Raw genomic sequence first — 18,509 nt, 5'->3', positions numbered from 1 at the left:
TAGAATAACTTGGGGTTTTTAAAACCTGCCAATGCTTGGAGCTCACTTACAGATTCTGCTTTAATTCATCGAGGGGCCAGGCACTAGTGAAAAAGCTCCTAAAACCCAAGTAATTTGATTTTTATATTAATAGATAATCAAATTTCTCTATAGGTGGTTGCTTAATTTGAATTGATTTATTGCATTATAGGAAGTATAATTTGTAATGTCAATATTTTTGTATTGAGTTGTTACTCTTCTGAGCTTCCCCAATGGCTTGGCGGGTAAAGAATCCACCTGCAATGCAGGAGACAGGAGATGGGGTTTCCATCGCTGAGTTGGGAAGATCCTCTAGAGGAGGAAATGGCAACCTACTCCAGTATTCTTGCCTGAAAAGTCCCATGAACAGAAGAGCCTGGTGGGCTACAGTCCATAGGGAGGCTAAAGTATATTACAAATTAGAAAGTAGATTTTACAGACATAGTTGGTGAAAAAGCAGGGAAGTAGATTAATTCTTTATGTTTTGAAATGATAAGGAATCCAGATCAAATATTGCCAGTTAAGAAAGTCTTATTCAACTGGAATACAGATAATTAAAACCTTTAGGTAGCCAGGTTGATTTTGCTGGTGTTCGTATTTTTAGGGTAAAGTCAAATCAGGTGACTATTGAATTCTTCCTATTAAAAAGACTTTTTCTCATTTTTAGATTCAGTCTCTGCATTTCTGACATAATTGATTTTCGTAAATCCATGAAGCACTGCAAAATTCTTAATTAACTAAGAAAAAGTGCTTCTGTTCAGCATTCTGTGTGCTAAGCATTCTGTGGAGGCTTCCCTCATAGCTCAGTAGGTAAAGAATCTGCCTGCAGTTCAGGAGACCTGGGTTCCATTCCTGGGTTGGGAAGATCCCCTGGAGAAGGAAATGGCAACCCACTCCAGTATTCTTGCCAAGAGAATTCTGTGGACGGAGGAGACCGGCAGGCTACAGTCCACGGACTTGCAAGAGTTGTACATGACTTAGTGACCAAACCACTACCTGTGCTAAAATACAAAAATTTTCTATGACAGATGAAAATAATCTTCCTCGTAAACCTTTTAGTTAATTAGAATGCAAATTTCCCCTAGTATTGTATTGAGTTGTGTTTAAATAGTATTTTCATGGAAACAACCTTAGAAATATATGTGTATCTACCAATATACTGCCTTGAGACAGAAGACACTCCCACCATCCTCAGAAAGGAGCCACACCCAGTAGTAGAGTTGGCTGAGAGCTTCCATGTATCTTTGATTTTGATGGTGTGTTTTCTTTGGCGTTCTCTGTGAACTGGGAACTTTAAAAGACTGCCAGCAAGAAAGAGGCATGAAAATGGTATGCTTCTGTTTTTGGGTGTGTTGCTTTTGCTCTTTAGAAAATGTGCTATTTCAAAAGGAGAATGGAAAACTCAGGTCATAACTTTACCCTGAGTCATGCACGCTGCTCAGTGAAATGTTTCTTTAAGTATAGTTAGGATTTGCTTTTCAGAACTCTCTGGACAGTAAGAATGAGAACTGAGACTTGCTCTGCCCCACTGGTTTTTAACCCAGGGTGGTTTTGCCTGGTTGGGACACTTAGCAATGCCTGGAGACATGTATGGGTCTCCCAATCAAGAGAAAGCGCAATTGATACCTGGTGAGAAGAGGTGAGAGATGCTGCTAAATATCCTATAGTGAGTGGGATAGTTCCCCACAAAAAAGAGTTATCCACCCAAATACCAGTGGCTCTGAGGTTGAGAAACCCTGGTCTAAACTCTTCAATTGATCTACAAACTTCTGTCTGAATTACCTGAAATAGCAATTGTGATTGCTTCTGAATAACTGGTTTCGTTGAGTTTATCACTGGTTTCAAATATTTGAGGAGCATTTAAACTTCTTTCCCCCATAATGCTTTTTCTGATAGAACTTGTTTCTTAAAATGTGTGTTTTCCATAGGGTCAGAAAGGCCACTTATAATTCAGTAATCTTATCTACTTTTATTCAGCCTGTGCTGCTACATTGTTTTCTTCTGTTCTTTAAGAATTCAGAAATCTAGGAAGAATTAGTGTTGTAATTTACATAGTCTGTACAAATTTTCCCCAATAATAATTAATCTCACTTGTTAGTTTTCCAGCCATTCTATTTGTCTGTCCTTTTGGGGAAGTTGTTCAGTCGCTCAGTTGTGTTGGACTCTTTGCGACCCCACAGACTGCGACATGCCAGGCTTCTCTGTCCTTCACCATTTCCTGGAGTTTGCTCAAACTCAGGTCCGTTGAGTCCAGTTATACATCAATCAAATAAGCATTTAAACCTAGTGATTAATCTGGATTAAGGTGTGTATTAAAAAGGAGAGGCTAAGTCAGTGCTTTAAAAGTACTTAGAAAAAACTTCCATGTCAATTATTGGAATCCTTTATCATTATCCAAATATTTTCAACATTTCTACATACTTTGAAACGATGATTGATACAGTATTACTTTGAGCTATTTACACCACTAATAATTGGCAGTATAGTAGTTTTACCACTCACCTTTTTTTTTTTGAAATTAGATTTTAAGTTCACTAAACTTCAGTTTTTCCTAAACTTAGGTTTATAACTTTACTTAAATGTAAACGGATGGTCTGGGAACTGGGATCCCACAAGTTCTGTGGTGTGCCCCACCCCCACCCCCCAAAAAAAGTGTATATGGAGGACAGATATGACTGGTCAGGCATATCTTTTGTATGTGTATAAAATGTCACATCTGTTCATGTAAGTGAACATAATAAAGCATGAACTCTTCATATACTAAACAAATATTAATTGTTCATGTAAGTGAGTGTTACTCAGAAAATGTTGTCAACTTGGAAAATGATTGCTTTGCTAAGGGAGAAGGCATATAAGGTTGCCATGTAAAAGTTTTTCTAGCACCATCCCTGGAGGTTAGGTCTCCAGTACGATTCTTGAGAAATGAAAGTAATTTCACTGCAAATGGGGTGTCCCTCCCCCTTAAAGAAACCTCAAGTCTTTTGTGGAGTCCTTTCTGTGCAGGTTGCTTTTTTTTTATCATGAATTTTGATCTGTTCTTTAGCCAGGCCTATACAATTTAACTTAACCTAAAGCATGAATAGGTTCCGTAACAAGTTTGGCCAATTTAGATAATTCAGGAAATTTTCAGTTTTTCAAGAGGCATTGAATTTTAGAGCTGAAAAATGGCTTTACCTAACTGCCTGATTTTGAGGAAGAAACGGAGACACAGGTAAGTGAAATGATTTACTCATGGTGTTAGAGTTAGTACGAAACTGGGCCCTGAAGTGTGGCCTTTCCTGATTGTTAGGAAAGGCCTCCCTCCTGTACATACTCCTTCACTTGCATAACAATCTTTGCCAAACCAGGAGCTGAAGTTATAGATGGAAGAAATGATAGGGTTTGGTGGTACATTGCTTATGAGTCAGGAAAGATGCGGAGGCTGAAAGGTAGAGATTTGAAAGAGTGGAGTAGCTGACAGGATTCACTTTGATGATACTAAATGGCTAATGATACTATATGCAGAGTTATAAAATGGTAGAGGTTTAATCTTGACTTAATTTACTGTTGAGACTGAAGGCTGGACATGCCCAGAATCACACAGGTTGCTAGTGGGAGAACTGGAACAGGAACTTGTCCTCTGATTCTTACACCCATTTATTTCTATGTAATTCTGCGAGAGTGGGCTGATGGTGCAATATCCAGATGAAGGTGTGCCTTAGGCAGTTGCACATTTGGACCCAAGTGCAGGTTAGAAATTAATGAAGTTACATCACCAAAATAGAGGGTGTCGTGAAATTAATTAATTAATGGGCTTCCGTTGTGGCTCAGCTGGTAAAGAATCTGCCTGCAATGCAGGAGACCTGGGTTCGATCCCTGGGTTGGGAAGATCCCCTGAAGAAGGGAAAGAGGAAAGACTACCCACTCCAGTATTCTGGCCTGGAGAGGTCCATGGGGTCGCAAAGAGTCGGACACGACGGAGCGAGTCTCAGCTTCGGTGAAATGAACGAGTAGAGCTCAGTCAGGGAGAGGACGAGAGTCGCATGAGGCTAAAGCGGGCGCTGTTGGGCGTCACAGGCTGAAAAGGGGTTGATAAAGAGGCTGGAAGGGAAGGAGGAGTGGGCAGGGTTGTTGAGTCCAAAGGTTTGAAGGAGTGTTAGAAGTCGTTGGCCACTGTGTTATCACAGGTGTAGGGTTGAATGAGAATCAAGGCCTATTATTGCATTTGGCAGGTGAGGTCACTGATGAACTGGAGAATGGTTTCAAGAGAGAGACTGAGAGGAAGGTCAGCTGGCAAGGTGATGAGAAGGGAATGGGTAGTGGAGTGCATGAAGACATTCAAGGAGGCTGACGATGACAGAAAGGAGGCTGGGAGGAGGTTACCACAATTCTTGACATGTACTGTTAGGTTTCGTGTTCACAATACTAGGAAGCTATTATTCTATGGTAGATACTAGGCCTGGATGTGACAGTTTCCTTACTCCCCAGGAGCTCATTACAATATAAAGTTGTAATGAGTGGAATAATCAGTGAACGTCGCTCAGTCATGTCCGACTCTTTGCGACCCCATGGGCTATATATAATCCATGGAATTTTCCAGGCCAGAATACTGGAGTGGGCAGTCTTTCCATTCTTCAGGGGGGTTCTTCCTAACCCAGGGATCGAACCCAGGTCTCCGGCATTGCAGGCAGATTCTTTACCAGCTGAGCCACAAGGGAACCCCCAGTAGAATAATAGTATGTACTAGTATTTTTTTTCAATTAATTTATTTTAAATAGAAGGATAATAGCTTTGCAATATTGTGTTGGTTTCTGCCATACATCAGCATGAATCAGCCATAGGTAAACACATGTCCCCTCCCTCTTCAACCTCCCCCCAACCTCCCAGTAGTAGTTACTAGTGGTGGAAATAGGAAAACAGGTTCATTTGATTGAGTCCATAACATGTGTCAGACGGGCTTCACAGGTGGCTCAGTGTTAAAGAATTCACCTGCTAATGCAGGAGCCACAGGAGACCTGGTTTTGATCCCTGGGTTGGAAAGACCCCCTGGACAAGGAAATGGCAACCCACTCCAGTATTCTTGCCTGGGAAATCCCATGGACAGAGGAGCCTGGCAGGCTACCGTTAGTGCCGTTGCAAAGAGTCGGATGTGACTGAGCACGCTCACAGTATGTGTCATACACTGTTGCTCTGAGATGGTGTTAGTTTTATAAATAAATGGAACTACAAATAGATATTCATCCACAATCACTTTGTAACTAAGAGGTGGAGTTTGCTTGTTTATTATGCAAATATGTTTACTGGATATCTCCTCTCTGTGTGCACTGTTCTGGTTCTTGGGGGACATAGCATTGAACAAGAGAGACAAAAATTTCTGTCCTCACGGAGCTTGCATTCTGGAGGTGAGAGAGTAAGGATTCAAGCCCTGCAGACTCTCTTGATTGCTTTTTAGTGTAAAGTGATGGGCTCTGAGAGGACTGGATGGGAGGTCAGGCCTGATGGAGGGTGCAGGTGAGTGATGAAGGATGAGCAAGTGTTTGCTGGAGTCAAGTGGAAGGCACATTTCAGGCCGTGGAAACAAATAGTTGAATAGGCTATATATTTGAAATTTTGAAATTAGAACATCACTTGGATCCTAACTTTCTCCTAGGAGGAGTATAAATTTACCTGGGAGGATGAGGAGAATAAAGAATTAGAGAAACTAAGGCAGTAGGGTGAATGGTGAAAGGCTTTGACTTACAGAATTAAGATTTTAGCTTTGAGCCATCAATCCAGAAAATGTTTTTGATCGTTTTGTTACATAGTTGCTCTCATGGTGTGTTTAGGTACTGTTATGAAGGTGTTCAGCCCTAGGCAATGAGGTGACAAGTCAAAGCAACACTCTGGAGATGTTGACTTGAATGATCAACCTGATAGGCAGGAACTGTTGGAAGCTGGCATGACCCAAAGGAGAGGGCCCTGAGGTTTTGATTAAGGGCTTTACAGGATTGGGGGGATCTGAGATGCAAAGATAAATGAGCAAAGGACATTTACATGATACCTAAAAATAAGATTTTTACTTGGATGGTCAATAATATATAGTTTTATTGTCTTAGGAAGTGAGAGATAAAGATGGTATGGTGAAAAGTGAGCATCTCTGTTTGAATTATTAATGTGTATAGTTCAAAATGATTTTTCCCTTAAGTGGACTCAAACCGAGATCTTTTAAAGTCCTGTGTGCCTAGTATACTATCAGAGAGAAATGCAGGATCTCCCCAACTCCCTTAACTAAATATAGCCTGGTTCTCTTCCTTTTCACTTTACTGTAGGCAGAAAGAGGAAGAGATGAGGAAAGGTTTTATCTTTTTTAAAAAAAAAATACTGTCCTTAGTGGTCTTCATCTTTTCTTGAAGTGCAGTTCATTGTGTACAACTGCATACATTTTTGTCACGGAATTTTTCTATCTTGTTTGTAGTCCAGGTAACGTTATCTTCCATGCCTGTTGCCCTGAGAGTACCACCTGCATCCTTAGGGTGGTAGCTTTCAACTATATTACATACATATTCATTCTTATTTAACAGTTGTTTATTGTGTGCCTGCTTTCTGTAGGAAATTCACATTGCTCAGTAAACTTTAATGGTGAAACAGATGAAAGAACCAGTACCATGAAGTTAATTGTGAAGTCCTGGGGGACTATTGTATTGGTTACTCGGTTTGGCGGTATCTCATAGACCCTCCAAATAAGTGATTTAAATAAGGTAGACATTTTCCTTTCATGTGAAAGTGAGCCAGCAGTGGCAGTTCTGTGACACTAAGTCCTCAGCCCTACCTCTCTTGTTGAGGTGTTACCCTCACATGCCTGGTGCAGGGTGACTTGCTCCTACTTTCGCATCTAACCAGCAAGAAGGGGGAAGATGCATGATCTGAAAGTTGCTGCGTCATTTCCAGTTAGAACTTAGAACATAGTGATACCCTGCATACAGGGTTGGTTTGGGAATGTGTTTCTTCTGAGCATTTATGTGCCCAGCTAAAAATATTACCATAGCAGCAGGAGAAAAATGGATGTTGGGGGAGCAACCAGCCATCTCAGGGACCTTGGTACTGCTTTGACTATTGCACAGCACTTAACCCTGTGCCTTATCCATAAGGTGTGAATAAATTGTTCTCGTTTGTTCTTTTCAGGCCCCAGATTCACCTGCTGTTATGTCAATAAGAACTCCAAGAGATTATTCACAAAAATGTTTCCTTTTTGTAATGGGAAATAATGGGAAAGAAAAGTGTTAGTATCTGTGTATTATAATGCCAGCATGACATTTAATCTATAGTTATAGGATGTTTTCCAGTAGTTTGCAAAAAAAGTAAAAAGTGGTAGGCCTTTTGTTGCTCTCTGATACAGTAAGTTTAAAAAATGGGCAGCAGTGCATACTTCAAGGGTAGAGTCTGGCAGTCAGGCTGTTTTGTCTACTTTGCCTGCTATGATCATTCAGCCTTCAGTGATTCCCAGATGAAAGGGTTTCTGGGACCATATGTATGATTTTGGCCATATCTACCTACCTCTACTATGCTCAACTTAATATTTGTCCTTCAATTTACTTTAAATTCATTAGTTTTTTTTTTAACTTAGCCTCCTTCTAAGCAATAATCCACTAAAACATGGTTTTGTTTCCTAATACTCATTCATAATTTCCTAATACTCATTCATAATTTCCTAATACAATTCATTAAATACCCAGTTATTAGAATCTGCTTGCTAATGCAGGAAACATGGGTTTGATCCCTGGGTCGGGAAGATCTCCTAGAGAAGGAAATGGCAAGCCACTTCAGTATTCTTACCTGGAGAATTCCATGGATAAAGGAGCCTGGCGGTCTAGTCCATGGGGTCACAAAGAATCGGACGTGACTTAGCAACTAAACAACAACAACAGCGTCCTTTTAACTACCTAAGAAGGTCTCCTTTAGAACAGGAAGTAGTGCTTTGCCTCATTTCATAGGCTCCACTGCTGCTTTGTTTTTTTTTTTTTTGTAAACTTTCCGTAAATCCACATAGCTAAGTGGCTCTGAATTTCAAAGAATATCTTTGTGTTTTTAACTCTAGAAGAGAAACTACGAGTTAGTGTTAATTTTGATCTAAAGAATTGCTTGCCTCTAAAACCTTGACTAGGTTTTTAAGAGTGATCTGCAAAGCATAGTCACCTACAGATGTTTTCAAGTTTTCTCTAGGACCCATTGGGACCTGTTACTTAACTTTTGTAGGCCTTGGTTTCTTTATTTTTAAAATGAAGTGGTATTATTTACCTCGTAGAGTTCTAAGGATTAAGTAAAATGATGTATGTGAAAGGCTTGGCTTTGGCAGGTGCTCTTTCTACTCTTGGTGGACTTTTGGTTTATTTTCAGTTTTGGACCATTTTGAATGAAGCTGGTGTGAACATTCTTGTGTATATGTTTTTTGATGGATATACACATTTATTTCTCTTAGGTATATACCTAGGAGTGGAATTGGCTGGGTCATAGTTACGTTTAGTTTTAGTAGATACTGCCTAACAGTTTTTCAGAGTGGTTCCATTCCCATCAGAGTGTATGAGAATTACAGTTGTACCATTCTAATGGGCAAGCGGTGGTATCTCCTTATGGTTTTGATTTACATTTCCTTGTTAAATAATGGTATAGATCCTTTTCATATGCTTATTGACCGTTTGGATATCCTTTTTAAATGAAATGCCTGTTCATAATCTTTTGCTTATTACTCATTTTAAAGGTGGAATAGTTGTATTTTTCTTTGGGATTTCTATAATGATTCTGGATATGAGTCCTTTGGATTTAGGTGTTAAAATATTTTCTTTTAGCCTGTAACTTGCATTTTTACTCCTTTAATGGTGTTTTTTAATGAACAAAATTCTTAATTTTAATTGTCTAATTAATCTTTTTTTTTCTTTTATGATTGGGTGCTTTTGTGCTCTGTTTAAAAAGTTTTTACTCTTCCATGCTAAAAATACATATATTTGAAACTTTTTTTTAAATCTCTGTAACAACATAGGTGATGCTATGGAGAGCGGAAAGCCTGGTCCAGTGCAGGTTGTTTTGGTTCAGAAAGACCAACATTCCTTTGAGCTAGAAGAGAAAGCTTTGGCCAGCATCCTCTTACAGGACCACATCCGAGAGCTTGATGTGGTGGTGGTGTCGGTGGCTGGTGCCTTCCGAAAGGGCAAGTCCTTCTTGCTGGACTTCATGCTACGATACTTATATTTCCAGGTAAGGTAGAATTATTTCATTTCAAATTAGCAAGTGGAGACTTTTGTGTCCAAAAGAGCAAACTCACCTCATGAGTTATCCTTGATGAGTAAAGTTACTTGAATAAGTTTTAATGGAAATTTCTTATTTCTCCTATAGAAGGAAGGTGGCCATTCAAACTGGTTGGGTGACCCAGAAGAACCGTTGACAGGGTTTTCATGGCGAGGGGGCTCTGACCCAGAAACCACCGGAATTCAGATCTGGAGTGAGGTTTTCACTGTGGAGAAGCCAGGTGGAAAGAAGGTAAGGAAGAAAAAGACTTACAAACTAACAAACACAGTGAAATGAAAACTGTAATGTGTAGTCTGATAATCCAGTTAAAATGATTTTTGTCAAAATGATATAAGTTCAAGATGTAAAAATAATGCATGCATGTAGTTTAAAAGGTCAGGGGTAACATAAGGCTTCTGAGATGACTAGTCCTCTTTCTGCTCATTTTCACTTCCCAGAGGCTAATGCTCTCAACTGTTCAGAAGTTACTTTACACTCTTACTTCTGTAATCATTCACTCCACCCACCCCTCCAGCTGTCAGCAGCTCATCTCATGAGCCTCATAAGCTTCAGTTGTAGACCTTCTCCCCAGATTTCTTTGTAAGGGTCAGCTGGGGCAAGGTATGTGTCTCCTCAAGTGGAAAGAGAGAATTTGGGGTTATGACTATTTCTTAAACAGACTTTAACCCCTTCCTTCTGTTTTTAGTCTCACCCTAAAGCATGTTTTCATGGTTGTTTGTGCCTCTCATTTTTTGAGTCTTTCCAAGGCTTAAGATTTCGTATCTTCCCTTCACGTTGGTCAGTTTCTGCCTTTTCCTTGATGTTAAGTTATTAAATATTTTGGGAGATAGAGAATTGATGCATGACTCTTGATCACTGTTTCCACAGCTTCTGTTTTATTTTATGAATTTCCTTATTATTTCTTTAAATATTTTGTTTCTGTTTTAGTGAAGTTTCAGGAGAAAAGTATATTAGAAAGCCCTCTTTTTTTTTTAAATGCTTAAATATGCATACAAAAAATGTGTAGCAAAATAGGGAGATTATTACACTTTTTTTTTAAAGAAGGAGAATGTAGAGAATTGCCTGGCAGTCCAGTGGTTGGGGCTCTGTGTGATCACTGCCGAGTGCACGTGTTCAATTTCTGGTCAGAGTATTAAGATCCCATAAGCCGTGGGGGCAAGGCGGTGGGTAGGAAGCGAATGGAGGAGGATGAGGATTTTTTGAAATAGAATGTTAGAAAGTTTTGCTGGAAGAATCTTTAGATATTGTTTTATCCGTTCTTTAATTTTTTTTAGCAGCTTTATTAGGATACAATTGATATTCCATTTCTCCCCTCCCAACTTTTGTGCTTTTGTCATATATTTTATTATAATAACATTGTTTTTACTTGTATTTATTTATGTTTAAATGGTCAGTTATCTTTCAAAGATATTTAAATAATAAGAAAAAAGCCATGTACTTACACGTGCAGTTACCATTAACCGTACTTCACTTTTTGCATCCAGATTTCTGTCTACTGTTTGTGTTCATTTTTCCTTCCGCTTGAAGGACTTCCTTTAAAAGTTCTTATAGTGCTACTCTTCCGGTGCAGAATTCTTTTAGCTTTTGTTCTGTGTCTGAAAAGTATTTCACCTTTATTTTGAAAATACTTATGCTAGGTATAGAATTCTAGGATGGGAGTTTTGTCTTTCCGTGCTTCAGAGATGTCAGTCCCCTGCCTTTCTGCTGACATTGTTTCTGCTGAGAAATCTACTGTTATCCTTATTTTTGTTTGTTTCTGTGTTTAATGTATCTTTTTAGTCTGGTTGCTTTAAAATTTTTTTCTTTATCATTATTATTATTTTTTTTTTAGCAATTGGATTATGATACGTCTTTGTGTACTTCTCTTTATGTTTCTTGTGTTTGAATTTTGTTGAGCTTTTTGAGTCTGCAGGTTTATAATTTTTATAAAATTCAAACATTTGGGGGGCCGTTGCTTCTTCAAATATTTTTTTGTCCCTTATCCTCTTTGGGGTTTCCTATTACATGTATGTCAGGCTGTTTAAGTTGTCCCATAGCTCACTGATGCTCTGTTCATTTTAAAAAATTTTATTTCTTTGCTTCCTTTTGGATAGTTTCTGTTGCTAAGTCTTCTAGTTCACCAATCTTTTAAATCTGTTGTTAATCCCATATAGTGTATTTTTTTCTTTAAATATTTTTTTCTTTATTATTTATTTTCACTGTACTGAGTCTTAGTTGTGGCTCACAAGATCTTTCTCATGGCATGGGGGCTTCTTAGTTTTGGCATACATGAGGTATCTAGTTCCCTGACTAGGGACTGAACCCAGGCCCCCTGCACTGGGAGTGTGGAGTCTTACCCACTGGACCAGCAGGGATGTCCCTCATCTAGTGTGTTTTTCATTTCAGACATTGAGATTTTCATCTTCAGAAGTTTAAATGTTTTTTATGGCACTTAACTTTTTGAATGTATGAAGTACAGGTATACAGAATACTGTTTTAGAGTCATTTTCTATTAGTTTTACATCTGTGACAGTCCTGGGTTAGTTTTAATTGATTTTTCTCATTTGGGTGATATCTTTGCATGCTCATTTGGGTCATATCTTTGCATGCCTGCAAACTTTTGATTGGGTGCCAGATGTGTGAATTTTAACTAGTTGGATTCTGGATATTTTTGAATTCCCATAAAATACTTAGCATGTTATATGGGATGCATTTAAGAAATTTGGAAGCTGATGGATCCTTTTTGGTCTTGCTTTTATTTTAGGGTTTGTTAAATGAGACAGCTGTATTTAATCTAGAGCTATTTGCTCCTTACTAATGAGGCAAGACTTGAGAATTACAGGGCTTTTGCAGTCTGACTGGAGGGAAGAGGTGCTATTCTTGGCCCTCTGTGAGCAGTGAGCACTCTTCCCTCTAAGCCTTTTGAGTGTCTCTTTCTCCAGCCGCAGGTAATCTTCTCATTCACATGAGCTTGTCAAGAGTCAGCTGAGCAGTTGATGTGGCCTCTGCGATCCGTGGTGTTCGTTGTCTCTAGCCCTCTCCTCTCAGGTGCTCTGCCCGAGAGTCCCGTTGCCTTGGTCTCCCTGACTCTCAGCTGTATTTTCTCAGCTCAGGGACTGTTGGCTCTGCCTGGGCTCCCCGGCCCTGTGCCTTAGCCAGTTAGCTGTGTCACCTGTAGGGCTGACCTCATCTGTTTTCTTTCTCTCAAGGATCGTTATCCTTTGTTACCTGATGCCCAGTGTCTTGCAACTGTTGTTTCATAAAGTGTTAGTTGCTCAATCATGTCTGACTCATTGTGACCCCATGGACTGTAGCTCACCAGGCTCTTCTGTCCATGGAATTCTCCAGACCACAATACCAGAGTAGGTTGCCATTTCCTTCTCCAGGGGATCTTCCCAACCCAGAGACTGAATCCCGAGTCTCCTGAATTCAGGCAGATTCTTTATTATCTGAGCCACCAGGAATAGTAATCATCAAATGAATATGTCGTATTTTGTTTACTCATTTCCCTACTGGTGGGCATTTAGATTGTTTCTTTTTTTCATTTTGTAATTCCTGCTATAGTGAACAACCTGAAAAATGTTTTTGTGAGTAGTGTGCAAGCATGTCTCCAGGCCACAGTTTTTTTTGAACTGTGTCCATGACCCAATAAAGTATAGAGAAATCAATTTATTGCTTATGACCAGTTTTTTTTAGTTTAGTTTTTAATTTTATTTTTTAAAATTAATTAATTTATTATAATTGGAGACTAATTACTTTACAATATTGTGGTGGTTTTTGCCATACATTGACATAAATCAGCCACGGGTGTACATTTCAGTTCAGTCACTCAGTCATGTCCAATTCTGCAACCCCATGGATTGCAGCACGCCAGGCTTCCCTGTCCATCACCAACTCCCAGAGTTTACTCAAACTCATGTCCATTGAGTCGGTGATGCCATCCAACCATCTCATTCTCTGTCGTCCCCTCCTCCTACCTTTAGTCTTTCCCAGCATCAGGGTCTTTTCACATGAATCAGTTCTTCGAATCAGGTGGCCAAAGTACTGGAGTTTCAGCTTCAACATCAGTCCTTCCAATGAATATTCAGGACTGATCTCCTTTAGGATGGACTGGTTGGATCTCCTAACAGTCCAAAGGACTCTCAAGAGTCTTCTCCAACACCACAGTTCAAAAGCATCAATTCTTCGGCACTCAGCTTTCTTTATAGTCCAACTCTCACACCCATACATGACTACTGGAAAAACCATAGCTTTGACTAGACGGACCTTTGTTGACAAAGTAATGTCTCTGCTTTTTAATATGCTCTCTTGGTTGGTCATAACTTTTCTTCCAAGGAGCAAGCATCTTTTAATTTCATGGCTGCAGTCACCATCTGCAATGATTTTGGAGCCCAGAAAAATAAAGTCAGCCACTGTTTCCACTGTTTACCCATCTATTTGCCATGAAGTGATGGGACCAGGTGCCATGGTCTTAGTTTTCTGAATGTTGAGCTTTAAGTCAACTTTTTCATTCTTCCTCTTTCACTTGCATCAAGAGGCTCTTTAGTTCCTCTTCACTTTATGCCATAAGAGTGGTGTCATCTGCATATCTGAGGTTGTTGATATTTCTCCTGGCAATCTTGATTCCAGCTTGTGCTTCCTCCAGCCCAGCATTTCTCATGATGTACTCTGCATATAAGTTAAATAAGCAGGGTGGCAGTATACAGCCTTGACATACTCCTTCCTGATTTGGAACCAGTCTGTTGTTCTTGTTCAGTTCTAACTGTTGCTTCCTGACCTGCATACAGGTTTCTCAAGAGGCAGGTCAGATGGTCTGGTATTCCCATCTCTTTCAGAATTTTCCAGAATTTGTTGTGATCCACACAGTCAAAGACTTTGGCATAGTCAATAAAGCAGAGGTACATGTTTTTCTGGAACTCTTGCTTTTTCAGTGATCCAGTAGATGTTGGCAATTTGATCTCTGGTTCCTCTGCCTTTTCTAAAACCAGCTTGAACGTCTGGAAGTTCACGGTTCACATACTGTTGAAGCGTGGCTTGGAGAATTTTGAATACAGGTGTTCGTGTGTCCCCCATTCTGAGTCCCCCTCCCACCTCCCTCCCCATCCTATCCCTCTGGGTTGTCCCAGTGTACCAGCTTTGAGTGCCCTGTCTAATGCATTGAACTTGGACTGTTATGACCAGTTTTTTAAAAATAAGAACTAGAAAGTATTAGAGTATATATAGAACAGATAAAAATTGAAGTTTCAGCTTTATGGATGTGTGTATTTGATTGTAATGCAAAATATATTTCTTACTGTGGGTTCTAGTAAAAAACATTGGAAAGTCTCTTAAAAGTGGAATTACTGGGTCTGAGAATACCCATTTCCTCTATTTCTCACTATTGCCAAACTGTTCTTGAAGGTTGTTAGGGCATTTTACTGTTCCACTACATGATACATGAATACCATTTCCCTCCAAATATCCAGCACTTTAAGTATACATATGACTCCCACTCCTCAAAGAGCTTCTCTTTAGTATTTCTTCTTTTTCCCTCTAGTTAGCCTCATTTTTCTTATTAGCAGATGTTATGATTTTCTTTTTCATTGAGATATAATTTGCCTACAATAAAATTCATCCTTTCAAAGTGTGTAATTCAGCTATTTTTAGTACACTTCAAGACTGTGCAAGTATTACCATCTAATGCCAGAACATTTTCATCACCCCCACAAAGAAACTCAGTCACGTCCCATTTCCCTCCTCTCCCAGCCCCTGGCCACAACTGATCTTTCCTCCTCCATGTTTGCTGTTTCATACAAATGGAATCGTATAAAATATGGGTCTTTTGTATGACCTCTCCCAGCCAGCCCAGTGCCCTCAAGGCCCTACCATGATGTAACATGTATTGAGACTTGACTCATTTCCATGGTAAAATAATCCAGTGTATGGATATATACTCCATTTTGTTTATCCATTCATCAGGCAAACAACATTTAGCCTGTTTCCATACCTTGGTTATTGTGAATAATGCTGCAGTGAAGGTGGGAGTGCAGATATCTTTTCAATTATTGCAAGTTATATAAGGATGGTAGGTACTACATTTTTTTGTTTTAGCATTTTACATAAATTTCACTTTTAAGGTGGGACTGGGTCATTAAGTTCTTTTTGGAAAGTATGAGGCTTCATGAAACCTAGTTATATAGAGTGAACGACAGCTTTGATTCTCTTGCTTTCATTTGGCATCTGTGGTGTGGTCTCTTTTTTGTAGAGATTGAAATCAATGTTTGTTTTTCTTTTATCAAATGACCAGCAAATCCTATAAATTAAAGAGAAGTATTCAGCTTTGCAGGGAAATGCCAAAAAGGCCATGTGTTTTATTTTTATTGGTTAATGCCTGAGTTTAAACTAAGTCAATATTTTAAATTTGTTTTTCAACAACAAAAACATCCACAGGACTGGCTTGAAAAGTGAGCTAATTGGCTTCAACATTTGGCTGTCTTGATTGTTAGGGTGATTTTCCTCTCTTTTCGTATTGCTCTGTACACCTCTGTTCTGTACTGTCTGTCAGAGCAGATAATCTTTTCTAGCAAAGTTCTGTGGTCAAAAAAGCAAGGCATCTAAATACTTACCTTTATTGAAAAAAATCTGCATATAAGTGGACCCGTGTGTTTCAAACCTGTGTTATTCAAGGGTTAACTATAATTGTGTTTTTCTGATAGAACCTACAAGCATGTGCTTCCTCCTTCTCACTTTAACATATTTTGTGTATGTGTGTTTGTGTGTGTGTTTTATAGGTTGCAGTTGTTCTGATGGATACCCAGGGGGCATTTGACAGCCAGTCCACTGTGAAAGACTGTGCTACCATCTTTGCTCTGAGCACCATGACTAGCTCTGTTCAGGTAAAACCAGTTGACTAGGGAAAAATTTTGTAGAAGAAATAAGATGAAGAGGACACATCTAGTTTCAGCTATTGTTCTGTTGTCAGAATTCCTATGGTGATATGTAAATGTTCTTTTTATACTACAGATATAGGTGAAGCTCTTATAAGCTCAAGAAGCAGCCTAAATTATTAATTTTTTTCCACTTAGGTCGTAAATATATATAGTATATTCCAGGAAAAGTCTGAAAAGTGGAAATTGAAGTTAAATCAGTTGCATTATACAGGAAATGTAGATTTGGTGAATAAAGTAAGAAAACTGTATTTTAAACTATAAAGGAAGAATTATGTGATTTCAACCATATATGCATAGTTCTCCAAGAAGACAGATAAATTACTGTTTAAACAGACCTCGTATTCTTATATGCAGACCTTTAACTGTACAAGCTTCTGTTCACTGCTTTAGACTTACTTGGGATTCATCTAAAGTAGACTAGAGTGGTATCAATCTGAAATTTTGTTTTCTAGATTTATAATTTGTCCCAGAACATTCAAGAAGATGATCTTCAACAGCTGCAGGTATGTATTCCTCATAAAAATGTTAATAATGTCATTTAAAAGTTTTAAGGCCAGGGTGTGTTTTACAACTGAGTAGTTTCAGCAAAAGATTGAAGTGTGGAGGAAGGTGCGGGTTCCTGGTAATCCTTCACTCTGTGTATCTATGATTGGAGTGGTCAGGGATGCTCTTACTGAGTCAAGCAGGGGACCGAAAAGAGTGAGTAGGTAAATCCTGTGGATATTTTGGGGGGAAAGTGGTGCAGGGGAGGAAATAACAGGAAGAAAGACCTTGAGGTGGAGTGTCCTTGGTGGGATCCAGGAATAGCAGGGAGGCCAATGGGTGAGGTTGGAGGGTGAGACAGGAGAAGGGCATCAGAGAAGCAGGCACTCAGCTTCCAGTGATGCCCTTCTTTGTAAGGACGTGGGCTTTTCCTCTGGGTGAGATGGAAGCCATGTTTTCATGAGAGGAGTGATATTGCTTGACATGTGATAAAAGGATCATGGTGACTGTTGTGTTTAGAGTATATTTTTAGAGGTGCAATGATACACTCAGTGAGACTGCTTATGAACCTACTGCAATAATTCAAGTGAGGCTAAATAAATTAATATTTATCAAAGGCATAGAGTCATTGCCTGGAAAATAGTATGTGCTTAATATGTGCTAGCTGTTACTTATTAAACCTGGTATTGTTATTAGTCATGTCCTCTCTTCTCCATAGCAGCAGTTCTTACACGTTTTTCCTGTAAAATCCTCTTCATTGGGTATCCCAGAGTTGGATGCAGTCTGGCATGCTTCTTGAATTCTACTCTTCCCACTGACGTTCAAGAAATGTATCAGAATACGAGAGTGGGGGTGTCATTGATTACCTTGAATTAGTTTTAATTTATATTCCTTTTAAAAATAACAAAATAATTCTGAAATTTTGGCTCTTAATGTTACTGTTAGCAGTTACTTGTGCTTCATAATTGGTGGTTCTACACCAGTGCCATCATTCGGTTGTTGAGAGCTGTTGCTCCGTGATACGTATCCATCAAAACTTGAGTTTGATAACCTTTTCACCCGAAACTGACTCCTTTCTAAGCTCCTTTCTTTTGCACATTTTTTGGAATACCTAATTTGTGTGAGAGCTTCCCTGGTCGATCAGTGGGAAAGAGTCCACCTGCCAGTGCAGGAGACATGAGTTTGACCCCTGGGTCAGGGAGATCCCCTGGGTCAGCAAAAGGCAACCCACTCCAGTATTCTTGCCGGGGAAACCGCATGGACAGACGAGCCTGGTGGGCTACAGTCTGTGCGGTCTCAAAGAGACCCAACTGAGCAACCGAACAACAGCAACACTCAGTGAGAGGCAGTGGACCACGTGCTGTGATAACACTGGTGTGTGAGCTCGACCTGATTCCTTATGGGTTTTGTAGTCCTGGCAGTGAGAGGGTGCAGAAACGACTAGGCGTGAGTGATGCCTCAGGACTGCTGCACACACGTCACAGAGTGCCATAACCTGGGTGACTTAAAACAGTAGAAATGTATCATCTCTCAGCTGGGTAAGCTGGACGTGATATGTGTATATAATAACATATAAAGACTTCCAACCGTTTCCTTAGTCGTCAGCCCCGCTCCCTCACCTCCTCTTTCAGGGTAACTGGTGCTTTAATTTTTGAGCCTTTCAGGGATGCTGCTGAGAGACTCTGGTTGTTACTTTTTGGCCTCTGCCTCATAGATTTCTTATTCTTAGCGGGGTGGAGAATGCCAAAACCCAAGACAGTTCTCATTTGTTCTCCTTCCAGAGTGTTTGTGACAAGTCTTTTTCATGCCCTTTCTCTGCCTCTCTGTCCTGTGAGTTTGTGA

The 18,509-nt window shown here is 39.6% G+C and overlaps 1 protein-coding gene across 2 annotated transcripts in view; it reads left to right on the top strand.

Moving 5' to 3' along the window:
- The window catches only part of ATL3 (atlastin GTPase 3), a 41,787-nt gene that overhangs the window by 2,597 nt on the left and 20,681 nt on the right, over positions 1–18,509 (top strand). For both annotated transcript variants that reach the window (XM_070457527.1, XM_070457526.1), the window contains exons 2-5: positions 9,011–9,225; positions 9,364–9,507; positions 16,026–16,130; positions 16,637–16,687. In XM_070457527.1, the coding sequence (XP_070313628.1) occupies positions 9,019–9,225; positions 9,364–9,507; positions 16,026–16,130; positions 16,637–16,687 (507 nt within the window). In that variant the 5' untranslated portion in view covers positions 9,011–9,018. The remainder of the gene's footprint in view (positions 1–9,010; positions 9,226–9,363; positions 9,508–16,025; positions 16,131–16,636; positions 16,688–18,509) is intronic.

Source organism: Odocoileus virginianus, chromosome 28 (genome assembly GCF_023699985.2).
Source record: "Odocoileus virginianus isolate 20LAN1187 ecotype Illinois chromosome 28, Ovbor_1.2, whole genome shotgun sequence".
Lineage (NCBI taxonomy): Eukaryota > Metazoa > Chordata > Mammalia > Artiodactyla > Cervidae > Odocoileus > Odocoileus virginianus.
Note: the sequence above shows the minus strand (reverse complement) of the source record. Positions and strands in the feature narration are given on the sequence as shown.